Source organism: Sarcophilus harrisii, chromosome 6 (genome assembly GCF_902635505.1).
Source record: "Sarcophilus harrisii chromosome 6, mSarHar1.11, whole genome shotgun sequence".
NCBI lineage: Eukaryota > Metazoa > Chordata > Mammalia > Dasyuromorphia > Dasyuridae > Sarcophilus > Sarcophilus harrisii.
Window position 1 is genome coordinate 125,176,511 of NC_045431.1, and position 23,772 is coordinate 125,200,282.

Genomic DNA, 23,772 nt, shown 5'->3' on the forward strand with positions numbered 1-23,772 from the left:
AAATGCCTCTTTTCAGCAATGAGGTGATTCAGTCCAATTCCAATAGATTTGTGATGGAGAGAGTCATCTGCATCCAAAAAGAGTATTATGGGTAGTGAATGTTGTAACTTCCCACCAAGGATACTGATTGCCAGGGTCATACTTAAGAATCTTCCCCAAGTGGATTTCTTCGACAAAGAGATCTAACTCAGTTTCAATTGATCAAGGATGGACAGAAGCAGCTACACCCAAAGAAAGAGCACTGGGAAATGAATGTAAACTGCCTGCATTTTTGTTTTTCTTCCCAAGTTACCTTCTGAATCCAGTTCTTCCTGTGCAACAAGAGAACTATTCGGTTCTGCACACATATATTGTATCTAGGATATACTGTAACCTATTCAACATGTATAGGACTGCTTGCCATTTGGGGGAGGGAGGAGGAAAATCGGAACAGAAGTGAGTGCAAGGGATAATGTTGTAAAAAATTACCCTAGCATGGGTTCTGTCAACAAAAAGTTATTAAAAAAAAAAAAAAAGTAATGTGGGAAAAAAAAAAAAAAAAAGAATCTTCCCTGGATACACTATGAAGATGAGCTGATGTTAAGGTGCCAAACAGCTTTTCTTTATTGGTAATCTCAGCAGGGGTTAGCAGGAAGTAAGAGCAAGTATAGATCTCTCTCTCTCTCCTTCTGCATCTCTGAATCTCTCTACATGTCTGCCTCTCTCTACTTCTCTCCCCATCCTTGCCTATGGAGTTAGAGCTGGTAATCTCCTCTGGGATTACACTATACCTAGCCCACTCAGCACTGCATAGTTGGATGCCCAGAAGGGAGACACCTGGAGTTAGTGCTGCATCCTAAGAAAAGATCTAGCAAGAAGACACACCCCTCACCATCTCAAGGAACCTTTAACATCTGTAAGACACAACTACCTGCCCCAGAGGCCAAGCCCCTTTTTACTTCTTGGGTCCACCCTACCAGTTGACATGACATATATGGCAATTCTCAGAAGGAAAGTCCTTAACAGAATGTGGATCACAATATTGTATTTTCTTTCTTTTTTTTTTTTTAATAACTTTTTATTGACAGAACCCATGCCAGGGTGATTTTTTTACAACATTATCTCTTGTACTTACTTCTGTTCCGACTTTTCCCCTCTCTCCCTTCACCCCCTCCCCCAGATGGCAAGCAGTCCTATACATGTTAAATATGTCACAGAACCAAACAGTTCTCTTGTTGCACAGGAAGAATTGGATTCAGAAGGTAAAAATAACCCAGGAAGAAAAACAAAAATTCTTTGGGTGTAACTGCTTCTGTCCATCATTGATCAATTGAAACTAGTTAGATCTTCTCTTTGTCAAAGAAATCTACTTCCATCAGAATACATCCTCATACACTATCATTATTGAAGTATATAATGATCTCCTGGTTCTGCTCATTTCACTTAGCATCAGTTCATGTAAGTCTCTCCAAGCCTCTCTATATTCATTCTCCTGGTCATTTCTTACAGAACAATAATATTCCATAACATTCATATACCACAATTTACCCAACCATTCTCCAATTGATGGGCATCCATTCATTTTCCAATTTCTAGCCACTACAGACAGGGATGCCACAAACATTTTGGCACATGCAGGTCCCTTTCCCTTCTTTAGTATCTCTTTGGGTAATAAGCCCAGTAGTAGCACTGCTGGATCAAAGGGTATGCACAGTTTGATAAGTTTTGGGGCATAATTCCAGATTGCTCTCCAGAAAAATGCTCTCCAGGATTTATTCACAACTCCACCAACAATGCATCAGTGTCCCAGTTTTCCTGCATCCCCTCCAACATTCATTATTATTTTTTCCTGTCATCTTAGCCAATCTGGCAGGTATGTAGTGGTATCTCAGAGTTATCTTAATTTGCATTTCTCTGATCAATAGTGATTTGGAACACTTATATGAGTGGAAATAGTTTCAATTTCATCATCTGAAAATTGTTTGTTCATATCCTTTGACCATTTATCAATTGGAGAATGGCTTGATTTCTTATAAAGTGGAGTCAATTCTCTATATATTTTGGAAATGAGGCCTTTATCAGAACCTTTAACTGTGCACAATATTGTATTTTCACCATTTTTGTTGTTGTTTGCTTGCTTTTTTCCCCCCTCTTACCATTTTTTCCCTTTTTGACCTGCTTTTTCTTATGTAGCATGAGAAGTGTGGAAATATGCATCAAAAAATTGCATATGTTTAACATATATTAGTTAACTTGCTGTTTAGGGGAGGGCATGCGGAGAAAGGAGGGAGAAATATCTGCAACATAAGGTTTTACAAAGGTAAATGTTGAAAATTATCTTTGCATGTATTTTGAAAATAGAATGCTATTATAAAAAAAAATTAAGGAAATGGCACTATAGAGAAGGAGTTCTATTCCATCTTTGAGGCAAGATATTAGGATTGCAGTACTAAATTTGTCACTCTAGCTATGTGGTCTTTCATTTAAACAATCAGAAAACTAAAAAAAGAGTAGTGTCAGGGAATTTGAAAGAGGAAAAAGTATTAAAAAAGAAGGAAGGAATTAAATACTTTTAACCACACACACAAAAATATGGCAGCAGTTGTCATTGAAAGGTGTCTTCATTTAAAACTTAATAGAATAATATGATTTAGAACTAAAAAAAAACAAAAAAAACAAAAAAAACTTAGAAGTTTCCAGTGAGAGCCCAATAAAGATTGTCAAGCCCAGTAAGCTCTAAAAATTGGTAACTGTGCTACTCTAACTTCTGAGCAAAAGGAGTCAATTATATAAATGAGGAGATTAAACCAAATTCCAGACATTTTAAAATTTGCCATCATTAATGACACCTAACAAGGGCAGATTTGGGTTTGAAAGGGCAGAGCAAATATGGCAAGAGCAGACATGACTTTCTGTGACCTCCTCTGACCTCTCAAACCAATAGAATTTTAAGCCTCTAAACTGGTTTTGGAGGCAAAGAACCCACAAATATTTGGAGTACATCACATTTCCAGAAGAAGATACCTTGTAAGAACTTAAGAACAGGTCTGTTTAAAATGGGCAGGGGACAGTCTGCCAAGTCTAGACTGCAGCATAGATAGCCTGGAACAAGAAGCTGGGGCAGGGAGCCAGAGCATTGCAGCTTTCACATACCTGTGAATCTTCTATGAGCCTCTTAGGCTATTCTGTCCTGGTTGCAAGCAGGTGGTTTAGCAGATTTGCTACAAAAGGCAAATTATAAACCACTGAGCCCCAGAAGAATGCTGGACCTATCCACTATTACCCAGTTCAGGAAGTTAATCAACACAACTGCTCCAGGGCAAACTAAAGCAACTGTCCCTCCTTTCCCTTAAGAGCAGACCAATTACAGCCAAATTAGAGGAACACAGGATAGTTTATCTCTCAGATCTGTGGAGAAGGAAGGAATTTGTCCAAAGAAGAACTAAAACTGATAATTATACACCAGATAGATAGTTTTGATTATATTAATCTTAAAAGGTTTTGTACAAACAAAACTAATATAGAGACAATCAGAAGGGAGGCAATAAATTGGGAAAATATTTTTACATTTAATGGTTCTGATAAAGGATTCATTTCTAAAATATATAGAGAATTGACTCAAATTTATAAGAATCCAAGCCATTCTCCAATTGATAAATAGTCAAAGGATATGAACAGATGATTTTCAAATGAAGAAACTAAAGCTATTTCTAATCATATGAAAAGGTACTCTAAATCACTGTTGATCAGAGAAATGCAAATTAAGACAACTCTGAGATACCACTGCATACCTCTCAAATTGGCTAAGATGACAGGAAAAGACAAGGATGAATGTTGAAAGGGATGTGGGAAAATTGGGACACTAATACATTGTTAGTGGAGTTGTAAATGGATCCAGCTATTCTGAAGAGCAACTCTGGAACTATGTTCAAAAAGTTATCAAACTGTGAATATACTTTGACCCGGCAGTATTTCTATTGAGCCTATATCCCAAAGAGATCTTAAAGGAAGGAAAGGAACTCACATGTGCAAAAATGTTTGTGGTAGCCCTTTTTATAGTGCCAGAAAACTGGATGCCCATCAGATGGAGAATAGCTTAATAAGTTATGATATATGAATGTTATGGAATATTATTGTTCTCTATGTAATAATCAGTAGGATGATTTTAGAAAGGCCTGGAGAGACTTACATGAACTGATGCTAAGTGAAATTAGTAGAACCAGGAGATTATTGTATACAGCAACATCAATATTATATGATGATCAATTCTAATGAATGTGACTTTTTCCAACAAATGAGATGATTGATGCCAGTTCCAATGATCTTGTGATGAAGGGAGCCATCTACACCCAGAGAGAAGACTGTGGGAATTGAATGTGGATCACAACATAACATTCACACTTTTTGTTATTGTTTGCTTGCATTTTTTTTCTTACTTATCTACTTTCTTTTTTTGATCTGATTTCACTTGTGCAGCAAGAGAATTGTATAAATATGTTATATATATTTGATTTAACATGTATTTTAACATATTTAACATATACTGAATTGCTTGTCATCTAGGGGAAAGGGGGAAGGGAAGGAGGAGAAAATCTGAAACACAAGGTTGTGCAAGGGTCAATGTCAAATTATCTATGCATATGTTTTGAAAATAAAAAGGTTAATTTAAAAAAAAAAAAGAAAGGAAAAAAAGAGCAGACCAAAATCCTTTAAAAACTCAGCAAAAAAACAAAAAGAACTCTCACCACTGACAATTTTTATGGCGAAAATAGACCTTAAATCCTGAAATTCCTAAAGACAAATCAACTCCAGATGAAATCCCAAAGGGAAATGTGAGCTGGTCCCCATTTCACAAGGCTTTCTTGGAAGATTGCATAAAACAGAGTTCAAAGAAAAATGGTAAAACAAAATGAGATCATTGCAAGAAGGGATGGGAAAAGCATATAACTCCCGAGAAAATAGATTTGATGAAATGGAAAAAAACATATAATGCCTTACAAAATAGATATTGAAAAGATACCAATTTGTTAAAAAACAAAATTTGTGAAATGGAAAAAAATGCAATAAACAAAACAATTCAATTGGCCAAATACAAAAGGAGCTAAAAAAAGGTAATGAAGAAAATAATACATTAAAAATTAGAATGAAACAAATGAAAGTGAATGACTCAATAATACTTCAAGAATCAGTCAAACAAAAACAAAAAAATGAAAAATGGAAGAAAATATGAAATACCTCGTAGGAAAAACAACTGACCTGGAAGATAGATTGAGGAGAGACAATCTAAGGATTATTGCACTTCCTGAAAGCCATGATGAAAAAAAAGAATCTAGATATTATCTTACAGGAAATCATAGAGGAAAACTGACCTGATGTCTTAGAATCAGAATGTAAAATAGCCATTTAAATAATTCACCAATCACCTACTGAAAGAGACTCCAAAATTAAAACGCCAAGGAATAATGTCACTAAATTTCAAAACTATTGCACCACGGAAAAGATATTGCAGGCATCCAGAAAGGAACAATTCAAATATCAAGGAGCCACAATATGGATTACCCAGGAGCTAGGAGCTTCCACCTTAAAGGATCAAGGGTCTGAAATCTGATATCCCAAAAGGCAAAGGAACTTTAATTACAACTAAGAATAAGCTATCCAGCTAAAATGAGCATTATCTTTCAGGGAAGAAAATGGAGATTCAATGATATAGGTGAATTTCACCTATTTCTAATTGAAAAGACCAAAACTGAACAAAAAATTTGATCTCCAAACATAGAACTCAAGAAAAGCATAAAAAGGTGAAAAGGAAAAAACTCTTGAGAACTATATTTCTGTTATGGATACACTTAGAGAGTATGGGTATAATTTGATCTTATTATGATAATATGAAAAAGAAAGTAGAAGTGGAAAGGGGATCATATTGGAAAAAGAGGGAAAAGGAGGTAAAATAAGGGAAATTACATTTCCCAAAGAGGCAAAGAAGACCTATTATAATTGAAGGAAAGAAGAGAGGGGGATGAGTATTGTGTGAATCTTACTCTCATCAAATTTGGCTCCAAAGAGAGAATATCAGACATATTTGGTTTCACAGAGAAACTTGTCTCATCTTATAGGGAGGTGGGAGGGGAAAAAGGAAAAGAAAGAGAAAAAGTAAGACTAATGGAAGGGAAAACAGAAGTATTAGGGGAAAGGTGTAAAAAAGAGGGAGGGACTCTTGAGGGGGAGGGTTGTTTGAGGAGGTAGTCATCAGAAGCACAATATTGGAGGGGAGGGAAGAGGGAAAGGAACGAGAAAAGGATAACTTAGGATAAATAAGATGGCAAGAAATACAGAATTAGTTATTTTAACTGTGAATATGAATGAGATGAATTCTCTCATAAAACAGAAGCAGATAACAGACTGGATTAAAATCCAGAATCCTACAATATGTTGTTTACAAGAAACACATTTAAAGCAGAGTGATACATAGAGAGTGAAGATAAAGGGCTGGAACAGAATCTATTATGTTTCAGGTGAAGTAAAAAAAAGCAGGGGTAGCCATCCTGATCTCAGATCAAGTAAAAGCAAAGATAGATCTAATTAAAAGAGATAAGGAAGGAAACTATATTTTACAAAAGAGTACCATAGATAATGAAACAATATTAATTGTAAACATATATGCACCAAGTGGTAAAGCATCCAAATTCCTAGAGGAGAAGTTGAGAGAGATACAAGAAGAATTAGATAGCAAAATTACACTAGTGGGGGATCTCAAATTGGCTCTCTCAGAACTAGGTAAATTGAACCACAAAATAAATAAGAAAGAAGATAAACAGAATATTAGAAAGGTTAGGTATATAATAGATCTTTGGAGAAAATTGAATGGAGACAGAAAGGGGTTTACTTTTTTCTCGGTCAATACAAAAATTGACCATGAATTAGGGCATAAAAAACTCAAATTCAAATGTAAAAAAAAGCCAGAAATAGTTAATGCATTTTTTTCAGATCATGATGCAATAAAAATCACATACAATATAAGGCTAGGAGAAAATAGACCAAAAATTAATTGGAAATTAAATAATCTAATCCTAAAGTATGAATGGATGAAACAACAAATCATAGACACAATCAACAACTTCATCTAAGAGAATCACAATAATGAGACAACATACCAAAATTTGTGGGATGCAGCCAAAGAGATTATAAGGGGAAATTTTATATCTCTAGATGCTTACTTGAATAAAATAAAGAAAGAGAAGATCAATGAATTGGGCTTACAATTTTAAAAAATGTAGACATAGAACTAATTAAAAACCAAATTAGAAATTCTGAAAATAAAAGGGGAGATTGATAAAACTGAAAATATAAAAACTATTGAATTAATAAATAAAACTAAGAATTGGTTTTATGAAAAAACCAACAAAATAGATAAACCTTTAGTTTAATTTGGTTAGAAAAAGGAAAGAAGAAAATCAAATTATTAGAATCAAAAATGAAAAGGGAGAACTTCCCACCAATGAAGAGGAAATTAGAGCAATAATTAGAGGAGTTATATTTGTACCACTATATACCAATAAATTTGATAATCTAAATGAAATGGAGGAATATCTACAAAAATATGAATTGCTCAGCTTAACAGAAGAGAAAATAAATTATTTAAATAATCTCATTTTAGAAAAAAAATAGAATAAGCTACTAATCAACTTCCTAAGAAAAAATTTCTAGGGCCGGATGGATTTACATGTGAATTCTATCAAATATTTAAAGAACAATTAATTCCAATACTATATAAACCATTTGAAAAAATAAGGAAAGAAAGAGTCCTACCAAATTCCTTTTATGACATAGATATGGTGCTAATAGCTAAACCAGATAGGGTTAAAACAGAGAAAGAAAATTATTGACCAATTTCCCTAATGGATATTGATGCAAAAATCTTAAATAAAATATTAGCAATGAGATTACAGAAAGTCATTCCCAGGATAATACAACATGATCAAGCAGGATTCATACCAGGATTGTAGGAGTTGTTCAATATTCAGAAAACCATTAGCATAATTGACTATATCAATCACCCAACTAACAAATACCATATGATTATCTCAATAGAAACAGAAAAAGCATTTGATAAAATCCAACACTCATTCCTATTAAACACACTAGAGAGTATAGGAATAAATGGACTTTTCCTTAAAATGATCAGTAGCATCTGTTTAAAACCATCAGCAAGCACTATATGTAATGGGGACAAAATGGAACCATTCCCAATAAGATGAGGAGTGAAACGAGGCTGCCCACTATCACCATCACTATTCAATCTTATATTAGAAGTGTTAGCTTTAGCAATAAGAGAAGAAAAAGAGATTAAAGGAATTGGAGTAGGCAATGAGGAAACCAAATTATCACTCTTTGTACATGATATAATGGTATAATTAGAGAACCCCAGAGATTCTGCTAAAAAGCTATTAGAAATAATTCACAACTTTATTTTTTTTTTAATTATAGCTTTTTATTTACAAGTTATATGCATGGGTAATTTTACAGCATTGACAATTGTCAAACCTTTTGTTCCAATTTTTCCCCTCCTTCCCCCTATTCCCTCCCCCAAATGGCAGGTTGATCAATACATGTTAAATATGTTAGAGTATAAATTAAATACAATATAAGTATACATGTCCAAACAGTTATTTTGCTGTACAAAAAGAATCAGACTTTGAAATAGTGTACTATTAGCCTGTGAAGGAAATCAAAAATGCAGGCAGACAAAAATATGGGGATTGAGAATTCTATATAATGGTTCATAGTCATCTCCCAGAGTTCTTTCGCTGGGTATAGCTGGTTCAATTTATTACTGCTCTATTGGAATTGATTTGGTTCATCTCATTGTTGGAGATGACCATGTCCATCAGAATTGGTCATCATATAGTATTACTGTTGAAGTATAGAATGATCTCCTTGTCCTGCTCATTTCACTCATCATCAGTTCATGTAAGTCTCTCCAGGCCCTTCTGAAATCATCCTGTTGGCCATTTCTTACTAAACAATAATATTCCATAATATTCATATGCCACAATTTATTTAGCCATTCTCTAATTGATGGACATCCACTCAGTTTCCAGTTTCTGGCTACTACAAAGAGAGCTGCCACAAACATTCTTGCACACACAGGTCTCTTACTCTTTTTAAAAATCTCTTTGGGATATAAGCCCAGTAGTAACACTGCTGGATCCTTTGATGCACAGTTTGATAACTTTTTGAGCATAGTTTCAAATTGCTCTCTAGAATGGCTGGATATATTCACAATTCCACCAACAATGTATTAGTGTCCCTGTTTTCCCACATCCCTTCCAACATTCTGCAATAATTCACAACTTTAGAAAAGTTTCAGGATAAAAAATAAATATACATAAATCATCAACATTTTCATATATTATCAACAAAGTCCAGCAGCAAGAAATACAAAAAGAAATTCCATTCAAAATAACTGCCTATAGTATAAAATATTTGGGAATCTATCTGCTAAGGGAAAGTCAGGAACTATATGAACATAACTACAAAACACTTTCCACACAAATAAAGTCAGATGTAATCAGTTGGAAAAATATTAAGTGCCCATGGGTAGGCCAAGAGAATATAATAAAAATGACAATACTACCTAAATTAATCTACTTAGTGCTATACCAAACTGCCAAGAAATTATTTTATAGACTTAGAAAAAATTAAAACAAAGTTCATTTGGAAGAACAAAAGATCAAGAATTTCAAGGGAATTAATAGAAAAAAATTGCCAGTGAAGGTAGCTTATCTGTGCTAGACCTAAAACTATATTATAAAGCAGTAGCCATCAAAATCATTTGGTAGTGGCTAAGAAATAAGAGTAGTCCATCAGTGGAACAGGTTAGAATCACAGGACAAAATAGTCAATAACTATGGCAATCTAGTGTTTGACAACCCAAAGACCCACTCTTTGACAAAAACTGCTGGGAAAAGAAGAAACTAGGCATTGACCACACCTAGCACCACATACCAAGATAAGATCAAAATGGGTTAATGATTTAGTCATAAAGAGTGATATTATAAGCAAATTAGAAGAACATAGGATAGTTTACCTCTCATATCTGTGGAGAAGGAACAAATTTGTGTCCAAAGAAGAACTGGAACTCATAATAGAATACCAAATAGATAATTTTGATTATATTAAGTTAAAAAGGTTTTGTACAAACAAAACTAATGCAGACAAGATCAGAAGGGAAGCAATTTATTGGGAAAACATTTTCACATTTAAGGGTTCTGATAAAGGCCTCATTTCTAAAATATATAGAGAATCGACTCAAATTTATAAAAATTCAAGCCATTCTCCAATCAATAAATGGTCCAAAGATATGAACAGACAATTTTCAGATGAAGAAATAGAAACTATTTCTAGTCATATGAAAACATTCTCCAAATCACTATTGATCAGAGAAATACAAATTAAGACAACTCTGAGATACCACTACATATCTCTCAGATTGGATAAGATGACAGGAAAAGATAATGATGAATGTTGGAGGACATATGAGAAAACTGGTTCACTAATACATTGTTGGTAGAACTGTGAACAGATCTAGGCATTCTGGAGAGCAATTTGGAACTATGCTCAAAAAGTTATCAAACTGTGCACACCTTTTGATCCGACAGTATTTCTATTGTATTTGATCCAACAGTATTTCTATCTCCCAAAGAGATCTTAAAGGAAGGAAAGGGACCCCCATATATGCAAAAATGTTTGTGGCAGCCCTTTTTGTAATGGCAAGAAATTGGAAACTGAGTGGATATCCATCAGATAGAGAATGTCCAAATAAGTTATGTTATATGAATGCTATGGAATATTATTGTTCTATAAGAAACAATCAGGAGGATGATTTTAGAGAGGTCTGGAGAGACTTACATGAACTGATGCTAAGTGAAATGAGCAGAATCAGGAGATCATTGCACATGACAACATCAATATTATACAATGATCAATTCTGATGAACGTGACTCTTTCCAACAATGAAATGATTGATGCTAGTTCCAATGATCTTGTGATTAAGAGAACCATCTACACCTAGAGAAAGGACTATGGGAACGGAATATGGATCACAACATAACATTCTCACTCTATTTGTTGTTGTTCATTTGCATTTTGTTTTCTTATTCATTTATTTTCCTTTTTCATCTGATTTTTCTTGTGCAGCAAGAGAACTGAATAAATATGTTTACATATATTGGATTTAACATATATTTTAGCACGTATAATATATATTGGATTGCTTGTCGTCTAGGGGAAGAGGTGGAGGAAGAAGGGGAAAATCTGAAACACAAAGCTATGCAAGGATCAAATTATCTATGCATATGTTTTGAAAATAAAAAGCTTTAAAAAAGGAGGGGGCAGACTTTCAACAAAATTAATATTTAAACCTGTTACTTGACTTCCTACCAAAGTTCCCTTCTAATGGATGTACCTTTCTACATTGTTGTTATAAATTTAGAATCCTAAAAATTAATCTGCCAGGACTAGCTCAATATACATTAAACTGTGCTATTGTGTTTTTCCATTTATGATGGTTCTTTTTACACTAAAATGTGATTCCTAAAAGCTGGTGGAAAAACCATTCAGAATTTTTATCTTAACTTCATTTAAACTTTAAATTTTAAATTATTTTGATACAAACCAGAACTGTCTTAAAATAATAGTGCTATAGCAAAACAAGGGCTATATTCAGAAAATAGTGGGTAATTTGGTTAAAATGGCCTAAATTGTAGCATTTGGATGAACATTGCTGCAAACTCTTAATATTTTTCTTTCTATTTTGCTCAATATCACTTAATAGAAAAATAATATTGATTTTGTAATCAGAAGTTGGAAATCATCTTTACTTCTTTCTTACTTGGGCAGGTGAATGAGGGAAACTAGAATGACAAATTATTACAGGAACCAGTTCCAAAAACCTATACAAATTAATGCACCAATCATTGAAACAGCACTTTCAGAAGGACAAATGAACTACAAGAGACTAAGGCTAAGCTGCTATTGAGGAACTATTAGAACAATGTAGCATTATGGGATTTATAAAGGTTTTATTTGAGAGAGCCTTTAGTGTGGTTCTAATTCTGCAAATAATAATTTTTTTTAGTGTTGTTTTAGTAGGCATTATTATTCCCCAAATTAATAGTTATATTCTAAATATAAGTTTAATATAGTGATTTTTATAAAAATACATATTTTTATTTTTATTATTCATTAGTTTTCTTAATGCCTTACATAACATACACATATAGCTACTTAATTAAATACATTTAGAAATACTAATGCTACCTAGTCTGAATGTAATTTGAAAACTCAGTAATTTTTGATATATGCATTCTCATTTATATTAGTTTATTATATTATATTATAATAGTCTTCATTGCCTTTATATAGCATACATATAACTATGTAACTGAATACACATAAAAATACTAAAGAGATATGCTCTAAATTGGATTCAGTGATTTTATAGGTGTTTGAATTCTCAGTTACATTAATATGAAAGCTATAAACTTATTGTCTACATATATGAATATATGGCAAAATACACATAGAAATGCTAATATGACAAATTTGGGTTTATATATATACATATATATATATATTTCTCACAGTCATTTTACTTTCATTCATATTTGTACATTAATGATATCAACATAGTTTTTTTAATTTCCTTTTTTTAATTAAAGCTTTTTATCTTTCAAAAAAAATGGACAATTCTTCAGCATTAGCCCTTGCAAAACCCTGTGTTCCAATTTCCCCCTCCCCTTCTCCCACATCCTCCCCTACAACAATGTCCAATATACACCATAGATATAGTGATAGATTTTTTCTATAGGCCAAAGTGAATCATGAAAGATGCAACTAGCAAAAATATATAAACCAGTGTCCTGCATTTTTCACAGATAAATTTCATTAATCAGAATATTAATCAGAAACTCCTTAAGGAAAGAAGTCACTTCAAAATTATGTACAAATATTAAAACCCAAGGACATAAGTTCTATTCTCTGCATTAAAAAAAAAAAGAAACTGCAGGATAACTAAGGTCACCTTTGACATTATACCATTACCACTTATTCAAGGCAAGATTAATTCAGAAACTTTGTAAAAGGGTGAAACAGATAATTATTTTTAGTGGTAAGATATTGTAAAATCCTGCAATAGTTCTAACAGTTTCCACATTGTCCAAAATCAAAAATGCATCTCTGAACATATGGGAATATCATTATAATTTCTCTACTCAGTCCTGAAGCCTCTCTTTCTTTAGCCAGTCTCATCTCAAATCCCAAACACTATTGAACTTTATCTTTCACCCATTTTTAAACAAATATCATATTCCCTCACACTGAGAAATACTCAGCTAAGGATCTTGCTTCCTCTGCTGTAGCTGTCTCAGCTGCCTTAATATCTATCATGAATATCATGCTGCAGTAGCCCCTGTGAATCCAACAGTCAGAAGCAAGATCCCAGCCACCAAATTCCAGCAGATTCTCTTCCTTTTGATATTTCTTTTTTGACAAACTAACCTCCATCTTCTACAAAAGAGACACAAAGAGATGCTTTTTCGTTGTTAATTTGTTTTGTTTTCTGCAAAAAGCTGAGAATCTGTACTTCTTTCCCTGAGTCTCATAGCATTATTTATGTTTCATAACCTTACCTGACACATATTAGGTCATATTAGGTTTCTTTGTCCTAGGGAAACCCTTGAGGTTTTATAGGGAATGATGTGTCTGGTGAAGAGCTGTGATAGTAATTCCTGGCTAGAAGCTTAGGACTGCTAAAACACATTTGAGGGGTTCCTTCTAGTAACCAATCAATCCATTAAGAGTGTAGTGTATTAAACATTAAAAATATAAAGGGATTAGGCAACTGTATTGGGCACTGGGGAGCCAAAGGCAAACCGGATATAGTTCCTGTCCTCCAGGAGCTTACATGCTGGCCCCATCAATGACAACTTCTTTAGGAAATAGGTCATTTCGAAATTATGTACAAATATTAAAACCTCAGGATATAAATTATCTTTGCATTGAAAAGAAAGAACTGCAGTATAACAAAGATCACCCTTCAAAATACCGGGGCACCTCAGTTGTAGGTAAGTATGAAGGGTGATAGGAAACACGTGAGCGTCAGTCTCAGGTGATCTTGTCTCTTATGCGTTTCTCTTCTCTTGGCACAGATGTGCTTATATGAGGCATGTGATGGGCAGGTATGGAAGCATCTCTGAATGAGTGTTGGGGGGAGGGGAATCTTAAAGAGCATTTTGTACGTTTAGGTACTAAAGCTTATACCTGCAAGCAGTGTGCTTTCCGCCCCACCCCCACCCCCACCTCTGGTCCCTCCTCTCCAGAGATGCAGTGTAAGCAAGTTGGATTCCCCCATCGGTGCGCTCCCGCAGTTCAGCCCCTAAGGGTGAGGACTCTGCAGGTGGGCTGGGCGGAATAGGACGCGCCTAGGGGGCTGCAGGCTGGCACCCACCTGACGAATCCGTGTCGGGTTCGGCGGGGGAGAAGCCCCGCCTCCAGGGGCCGAAGAGGTGGGCGAAGCCATTCTTGCGCACTTGGAGCGGTCTCTCCAGCTCCTGTCCCTCTCGCTCGCACCCTCAGTCTCCTGCAGGATCTGGCCCGCACTTCCCAGGCCCGAGCTCTTTTCCCAGCAGAAGCCTGGCGCACAGGGCTAGTGTCCTTGACTGCATACGATGGCTGTCTCCAGCAGCTAGCCCTGATCTGACTGACTGATCTCGTCTACCTGTTCCCCCTCAGGGCTCTACCCTAGCTGCAGCTCCGGCTACTACTACAGCCCCCTTCCTTTTCTGGCCCCCTGTTCTCCCAGACTCCTGCTAGGAGTCCTTCTCCTCCCACCCCACCTACCTCCCAGGCGCGGGGACCAGTGCCATGGTGCCCTTGGGGCGTAGGCTCTGGGGGGCGGGGAGGGAGGGAGGGAAAAGATCCGTCCAGGAAAAGTGACCACTGGGTGCAGTTCTCCCGGGATGATGGGGGGTAGAAGGGGTTTCCTTGAGTTTGCGGCAGCTGCAGTAACAGCAGAAACAGTGGGTAACCCGGCTCTCCCTTCAGCCCCCACCTTCTGGGTATGGGTGTGGATGTGTACGTGTGTGTAAGAATGAGAGAGAATATGAGAGAGCACAGAAACGATTATAGCAGCAAAGAAAGGGAGCCTGCACCTGCTACTGCTACCCTAGGCTGAAGAGGAGGAGGAAGAGATCATGGACAGCTCTCAAAAATATGCGTGTGAGGGGAAAGAAAGCTGGGGAAAAAAAGGTTTGGGGGGTTACTTACAATCAGAAGCACAAACATGCAATCATTTATACACAGGATTACCCTTGCATCACATAGCCACCTTCATACTCATTTTCAACTTTTTTTATTCATAGTCTCGTCATCACCCTCCCCTCCACATACACACTTAACAAAATCTGTTCTGCCTTTTTCTTTTATGTGTGTGTACAAATATCTATGCGCTTTTATGTAGATGCTTTTAAACATGTGATTCTCTTTATTTTTTTAGTGTTCAGTTGATCCCCTTAATACTCAGGTCTTCCATCTTACTCCTTCTGAGATTTTTTTTTTTTTTTGCATTGTGAGACATCGTTCCCTAATCCTGAATAAATGGAGTTGCCATGGTCCCATCTCAAGGTGAATGCAAGGGCAAGCTGGGGAGGAGGCTCTTCACTAAAAGAGTAAGGAACTGATGCTGTTATTTGTTGTGTCTTATTTTCTAGAGCCCCCACGTTGGGGTGATAAAACGTACTGTGCTTTTTTAGAGCCCCCATGCCAGGGTGATTAAAATATTGTGTCATTTTATTCCAAGTTCTTTCCCTTTTATATACCCTCATTCTCTTACATAACTAAAGCAACATTGCTCTTGATTTCAACTTGCTATTGTATGTAGATTGTCACCTGGTATCACTCTTTGCCACCTGGTATCACTCTGCTTCAATTATAGCACAGGTTGTCACCACCCCCTAACTTCTCAAGAAGACCAAGAGCCCTTAGGGGAGATGGGTAGCCAAACCAGACATTGTTAGCAGATTGCCCATTGGCTGAAAGGTCTTATACCTTACCCAGAGTTCCCCCACTGCCTGTGACCCTCTATAGTCATTAACTCATTATTTGTTCTTCTATCAAGTTTTCATGACTTTAGACAAAGCTCAAACAGTTCTGTATCTTACCAATATCATATTCATACATATGTGTGTGTGTATATAATGAATGTGTCCACATATAAGCATGTATCTATAGATTATTAAACATGTTTCAATTTGTTGAAAATTAATTGTCTTGAGACAGCTAGGTGGCACAGTGGATAGAGCACCAGCCCTGAAGTTAGGAAGACCCGAGTTCAAATCTAGCCTCAGACACTTAACACTTCCTATCTGTTTGATCCTGGGCAAGTCACTTAACCCCAACTGCCTCAGCAAAATAAAAATAAAAAGCTTTAATCAATCCCTTCATTTTACACATGAGGAAAGTAAGGCCCCACGGAAAATATGACTTGTCCAATATCACTAGAATCAAAGGTAGGATTTGAACCTGGCATCTCTGACCTTATCACACTAGCACTTTACATGTATTATCTTGTTTGATTTTCACAACTCTAGAAGACTGCAGAAAAGTCTGAGAAAAGGACTGAGAAAAGTATACTTAAAGCAAAGATACTTACAGCAAGGTGATAACTCAGTGTGGTTAATGAGATGATGATTATCTAGTTCATACATACTTAATGTGCTATAATGATGTAATCATACTGAGGTATTTAAGGGCTGAGAGGACTGGAAATATAGAGACATTCCATCTTTGACCATCCCTCCTGGTGACTCTCCTGCCTACTTCACTCCTGTACTAAGACCAAGGCTGGTCCCAAGATCCTCTAGAGAGCTAACTCAGACATTACAACAACAGTCTTGCAAAGTTGCAATGAAAAGATTGTTGTCATTTTGCAGAGGAGGAAACATAAAGCTAATAAGTTATGGTGTTAAATGTGAAGATCGCGTATTTTAAAATCAGCACGAGTCAGGAATTCAGGTTAGGGGAAAATCGTCAGTCTTTATTCTTAGTGAAGAAGGATCGGAGGTGGAAGAGAATTGGCGATAGCAATATGTGCAGCTGAGTCAAGAAGCTAGCTCGACCAGCAGCCACACAACCAGCAGCTCAGAGTCTCGAACCCCGCCCCAATCTCCCCCAGCTTCTCTTCCTCTCTCTCTCTCTGCCTCGACCCACCAAAATCTTCATTTCCTATACACATCAGGACTTGCGCAGAGAGTGGGCAGGGACCATTCTTTATCCAATCATGTATATTAATAGAGTATAGCCCAATTACTATCTAGCCTCATGTACTTGGGACCTCAGTGCATCAGCTCAAACCTCAGCCCATTACAGTTAGAATAGAATGGCACATTTCAAAGCTTGAGCCTAGTTTCATTTTACCACATCCCCATTATACACTTTCTACCAGAGCACAATTCTTTATAATTCCTAGGTTTCCACAAGGACAAGGGAGTACTTTACCAGAACAATGGAAAAAGGCCTATCGATAAATTATGTCATCTACTGTTTATAAAGCATTCATATGATGAAAGGAGAGAAGGGCTCTCCTTTGTTTCCATAGGAAAAAAAGTCAGTCATGTAAAATATCAGGAGAAACATTACTCATGTATACTACAACACCGAACAAAAATGAAAATACTGTAAGATATCCTGAAGCAAAGAGGAAAGAGCACTAGCTTTGAGACTGAGTGAGGTAAAGAAGGGAGGGTGAAGGTCTCCATCAAATCCTACATCTGAAACAATTACTGCCTATGTAACCTTGGGCAATCCATTTATAATCTCCCTAGGCTTCAATTTCCTCACCTAGATGGCCTCAGGTCCCTTCAAGTTCCATATTCTAACACCATAACTTCTGTTTAGCCCAGTGGGGCTGAGCCACTGTAATATCTCTATTGGCTTTAGAATGAGGTACTCAGTCCACAGTGGATCCTGTTCTGGGGGTACCTGATCTCTACAGATAGGGATTAAATTGCTTTTCTTATATCTCCTCACTCTTTACACGCTCTCATGCTATCATTCCAGGGAAAAATTTATTAAAGCTCCTGTCTAGGCTCTCTTCAAGGAGAAAAGAAAAGTACAATACGAATCAGGAATGAGACAGGTTTAGTTCCTGCCAAGAAAAGAAATGGCAAATGTAAAATATAAGAAATCACTGAAAGGAAGACTTAAAAAGAATGAAGTAATGAATTTTTAACTACTGTTTATACTTCTAGAAGTTTCAGACAACCCTCATCAGAACTTACAGAAGCTTGCTGAATTAGTACATAGTAGGACTATTAAGTAGGCATTGTTACATTTTATTTTGGCTATCTCCTCAAAATCCATGTCTTTGGTCAACCCTACTTGGGTTTGATATCTCTTTTTGTTGGTTGTCATAGTCTGTGATGCAGTAACTCCTTTTTATTGCCAGTTAGCTCTTGTTGAGGTGTGAGAAATGAGAGTTGAGAGATCCCCTGACAGCAATGGGATCCACTTTGACCAGTGGCATACCACAAACTCAAATGAATATAGTCTCAAGATTTGTGGCAAGAATGGGTTTATTATGCTGAGAAGAGAAATATCTTCATCAGTGGGCAGATTGCTGTTAGGACTTTTGCTAAGATGGGTTTACACTGAAAAGCAACTCAGTGGGCATTCCTGATTAGAAATTAGTAGAGATGGATTGACAGGCCTAGGGTTTTATCAGGTTTGCCCTGACCCCAAGTTGGAGAGCAGTTCAAGGGACTAATCTTCAACTCAATAGAAGAGTTGACCATGCCCCAGGCCAAGATTTCCAATTGAATGAGATTATTTATCTGGGAGTTTCCCCTATAGGAGGGTGGGGTCCCTCAAAGAGACCTGGAGTGTTTGAGACTCAGGACCATACTTTCCCCAAAGATTAAAAGGGACACAATTTACACCAGGGCCTTTCCAACCCTTCCCCCCCCACACAAAGATTAAAGGGGACACAGTTTATCTCACTCTGACAAAGGGAACTAGAACCTTTGGACCTCTCAAATGCACAAGATTGACTCCAACTCTAAACATATCCATATCAGCATCAATGTTTAGTCACCTACATTCAAGGGAAAAAGCACAAAGCAGAAGAGTCAGCTCAAGCTCTAATTCATCTAGCTAACCCATTGTGTTCCACCTGATACATGGCAGCCATCAAACTGCTACTTGAACAAAATCTAAAACTTTCCTTCTCCTCATGAAAACTCCCAGATGGCCAGGTCCATCATAATTGATCATCATATAGTATTGTTGTTGAAGTATAAAATGATCTCCTGGTCCTGCTCATTTCACTCAGCATCAGTTCATGTAAGTCTCTCCAGGCCTTTCTGAAATCATCCTGTTGGTCATTTCTTACCGAACATTAATATTCCATATTATTCATATAACACAATTTATTTAGCCATTCTCCAATTGATGGGCATCTACTCAGTTTCCAGTTTCTGGCCACTACAAAAAGAACTGCCACAAACATTCGTTCACATACAGATCCCTTTCCCTTCTTTATGATCTCTTTGGGATATAAGCCCAGTAGTAACACTGCTGGATCAAAAGGTATGCACAGTTTGATCCACCCCTCTCTCTTGATCAAAATATTTGATAAGGATAAAAAATTTTAATACCAGCATGCCTCTCCCCATCCCAAACTAAGAGAATATCAGATACCATCTTATCAAGATGCCCTTCCCTATGTCTGGGGTGCCTCCCCTTATTATGTCATCCCCCTCTCCCGAGGCTCACCCTACCCTGTCAGAACCCTGACTCCACCCCTGCCTCTGTCTACCTCCTGAGCTGAACCACGTGTATATATGTCATTGAGAACTCACATTGTTTGCTGGATTCTTGGAAACAATAGTCTCATTCAGCCCTGGGACCAAACCATGGATCCATTTGGTCCCAGTAAATCTCTCCCTTTTGAATAAATTATTAAATATTCTCTAATCTCTATCTTGACTCAGTTTCTCCAGCAATACATTTTGGAGGCTTCCTACTTAGATGTTAGGAAGTGAGAGCAGGATTAGAAATTAGAAGACCTTTGGGTCTCCGCCTTGGGTCTCAGGGAGGTGGGGATCTGGGTTCTTTGCTTGGAAAGCCAGCCCTCTGGATATTTTTCTCAGAGCCTCCAAGAAAGAGAGCAGTTTCCAGCCACAACTGTGCCTGGTGGTGGACACCTCCATTTGATCATGGGAGAATCTGGTCTGAAACCTCTGCAGTGTAAATTTTCTATCTGGTCTGATTGCTAGCAAGTCTGGTCCCCAGAAAAAGTTGGCCTGATGAGCCATACAACTCTGGGAAAAGCCAGTAGGACGCTACATGGCATTATCTGGTTCTGAATCTAAAATATCCTTTGAGTATCTGAGTACTTTTTTGGTACTATCTGGTTCTGAAGTACCCTTTTGGTATCTGAGTACCTTTTGCTACTACCTGGTTTTACTCTGGGCATTTTCTGTGGACAAATGCACCAAACTGGGAGGGAAGACTCTCAAGATGACAATTTCTCTCAGGGCTATTCTTTCTAGATAGCCCCTGGTCTGTGTGTTAAATGTTTTTGACTGCCAGTCAATGTCTGTGTGTTCTGTGTGACTTGTTTATCTGTGTTACTTATTTGTGATTTGTTTGGTTCAGAGCTCTGCTAAATTAAGAAATTTGGGAATTGGCTATTTCAATGTTGCAACTGTACTTAGTATAAAATTTGTTTGTGATTTTAAACATTCAAAAATTGGCACTCAGATAGTTTAAATTCAGGCATGGCTTGGATGGAGCTAGCCTAGATAAGGCCTCTGGAGAACAAAAGTAGTTTATGCTAATTGTTTTGAACTCTGGCTGGAGAAACATCTGATTACGGATTTTAGGATGGTTTTTAAATTGTGGGAAATAATTTTACTGTTCTGTTAACTTACCTGAAAAGGATCACGTGCCTCTAATTAGGTAAAGAAAGGTCTGACTTTTCTTAATTCTGGCCAAAGTTGGGGCTTAGGAAAAGTCCATTGGGAAAGATGGCCACATGGCATCATTACCCCCACCCCTACCCCAGTATTTTCTGCTACTTTAAAGGTTGGATGGGGTAGGGATCTTTTGTCTTTAAAAGTGAAGATTAAACTCAGCCCCACTGCTCTCTGCTACTCTAGCTACAGAGCGCCTAGTTAGCCTGGGTTGAAGTTTAGCTCACCTTCACTGCCCTCTGACTCTTTGGAGGTGGAGTGAGGGGAAGGGTGGCCATGTAGAAACCCTTCCACTAAATATATTCTAGCCTCTTTATTCAGAGGCTTCACTTTGGCAAAAGATTTCAAGAGATAGGCCCGCTTTTAAGTTAATTGATCTATAATTTAGAAAGGCTATTTCTAAAAGTTTATAGGATATTTTAAAGAATCTTTCAGATTCTTTTCTGTAGAATTGGGTATTCTGTATGAGTTTAATTGATTGTATCCTGAGGTTATGCCCATCATTTAAAGGGCTTCTGAAAATAATAGTTTTTCCTTGTCCTTTTGAAAATGTTTCTGTTAAATATGAAAGATAACTTGTGAACTTACTGAAACAAATTTATTACTGTTATCAATATGAGGTTATGGTACTTCTAAAAGTTTAGCAGTTTTAAGAACTTCTTGGATTCTTTTATATGGTATTACGATATTCTGTATAGGATATTCTAAGTTTTAATTGATTGTATTGGATCATTCTGAGGTCATTTAAAGAGCCTCTGAAAATAATATATTTTTTGTCCTTTTGAAAATGGTTCTGTTATGGACAATATGCAATTTGGAATATTTGTCTATGTATTGGGTATTTTAAAAGCAAAATGATTTGTATGTATAATGTTCACTTGTGAAACTGGCCTACTTAGATATGAAAGAAGTGAACTTACTGAGAAAAATTCTTACTGTTATAAATATAAGGTTATGGTAAATATCTGTTTAGGATTTATCTGAAACTTCAGCTAATGAAATTTGTTATTGGAAGTAAAATTTCTTGAACTTATAGTTAATGCTATTTGGGAGTTTTAAAGCTCCACAGTTAGTGGGATTAATTAACTGAAGTAAAAATGAATTAAAGCTATTTTATCCTGTTTTGCTGAAAGTTAAGTTTTAACTGCTTATGTTGTGGTTGTAGCCCTACATTTTTTCCTCTTGTAACTAATTTCTATGATCAGAGGAATGTCAATAAGAAACTGTTAATGCAATTCAATTATGCCATACCTTGATGTTTCCAACCTGGTTATATGTAATCATTATATCTTAAATACTTGGGCAAATAAGTATTCAGTCTGATCATCTATTTGTTACTGGAAATTCAAGTTTGTTGGGGTTTTTTTTTAAGGTTTCTAACTAAGGAAAGGACAAAAGCCTAACTGCCATTTTATTTATTGGGAAGCTGCTGGCCAATTCATACTGGCCTCTGCACATTTTCTATCAGTCTGTTCTAATCTTTGCTTGTTAGATTTGTGTTTTTTGTTCTAGATTTTGGTCAACTTACAGGTATTGACTTGCTTCTGAGATGTATCTGCTCATCTGAAGTTTTGGTAGCAGGCAGCACGGCCACGCCCATCCGTTCCTGGATTGAGCATTTTGGACCATCCTCAGCATGAAGCAGTTTTTGAGAGACCATTGCTCCTGGTGATCAGTTGGATTGATACTGGGGAGTGGAAAAATGGTTGAATTATTGTTAAAATTTTAACTGTATTACTGTGTTTAAGATTTGTTAAAACTGTTTAACTATTGCTGTATGTTTGAGGGATTTTTAGGATATTTACTGTACTAGTCTGTTATATATAGGAATTTTTATTCACTCGGGATTTATATGTGGAATGGTTATTTGATAATTCCTTTCCATGAAAAAAAAAAAAGGAAGGAAAAAATTGCTTAGGAAATTGGGAAAACTGATGTATTTTTCTTAGCACTTCTGTTCTGCCCCTATCTCATTAGTTCAGATTGAGTTGGAACTTATGTTTTAACTTTGAAATCCCTTATTCTGCTGGAATTACCCTAGCAGACTCAGTTTTGGGGATTATTTTTTAGAAACAACTAGAAATCAGACACCTATCCTGGAAATGAAAGTCTCTCTGATATGTTTCTCCACTCCTGTTACCCCAGTTCCTTTAGTATTTCAGCATTTTGAAATCAGGCCTCTTATAGGTCAGAGTTGCCTGCCTTGGTCTAACTGCATAATCTGCTCAGAAATCTGTTTCCTAGTAGCAGTTCCTGTTCTATCAGAGGGGACAGGTAAAGCTACTCCAGGCCCCACATTTTCCCCCTTTGGAGTCCCTGACAGACTTGGGATGCTTCTCTTAGGATAGTCAGCAGGACTGTCTTAAGCACTGCTACCCAACAAAGACTAAGTTAAATGCACAAATGATCACAGACCTAACTCACAATGAACTGTCCATCTCAAACTGGATTATTTGGCTGAAATGCTCCCCAAATGCAGAGGACCTGCTATTTCTGCAAAAGGAAGGCCTATCTCCCTAAATGAGGAATGCTGTTTTTTTGCTAATAACTCTGGGGTTATCAGAGAGAGACTGGTCCTTGCATTTTTCTAGTTTTAGTTTGGTTTCCTTTTTCATAGGGTTGGTCAAAATTATGGTGCTAAGACCTTCTAGAGGAAGGTAATTCAATGATTTGAATATTCAGAAGAGAGAGTGTGTAGAATGTTATACCACAGTTCTCTTTTATTGTCCTTACTCAGTTTCCCTAATTATCCTGAGCCAGTTCT

At 36.6% G+C, this 23,772-nt stretch overlaps 1 protein-coding gene across 1 annotated transcript in view; it reads right to left on the reverse strand.

Annotated features, from left to right (window-relative positions):
- ANK2 (ankyrin 2) overlaps positions 1-15,077 on the reverse strand; it is an 819,525-nt gene extending 804,448 nt beyond the window's left edge. The window contains exon 1 of the mRNA XM_031944040.1: positions 14,486-15,077. Within this exon, the coding sequence (XP_031799900.1) occupies positions 14,486-14,557 (72 nt within the window). The 5' untranslated portion in view covers positions 14,558-15,077. The remainder of the gene's footprint in view (positions 1-14,485) is intronic.
- Between the last annotated feature and the right edge of the window lie 8,695 nt (positions 15,078-23,772).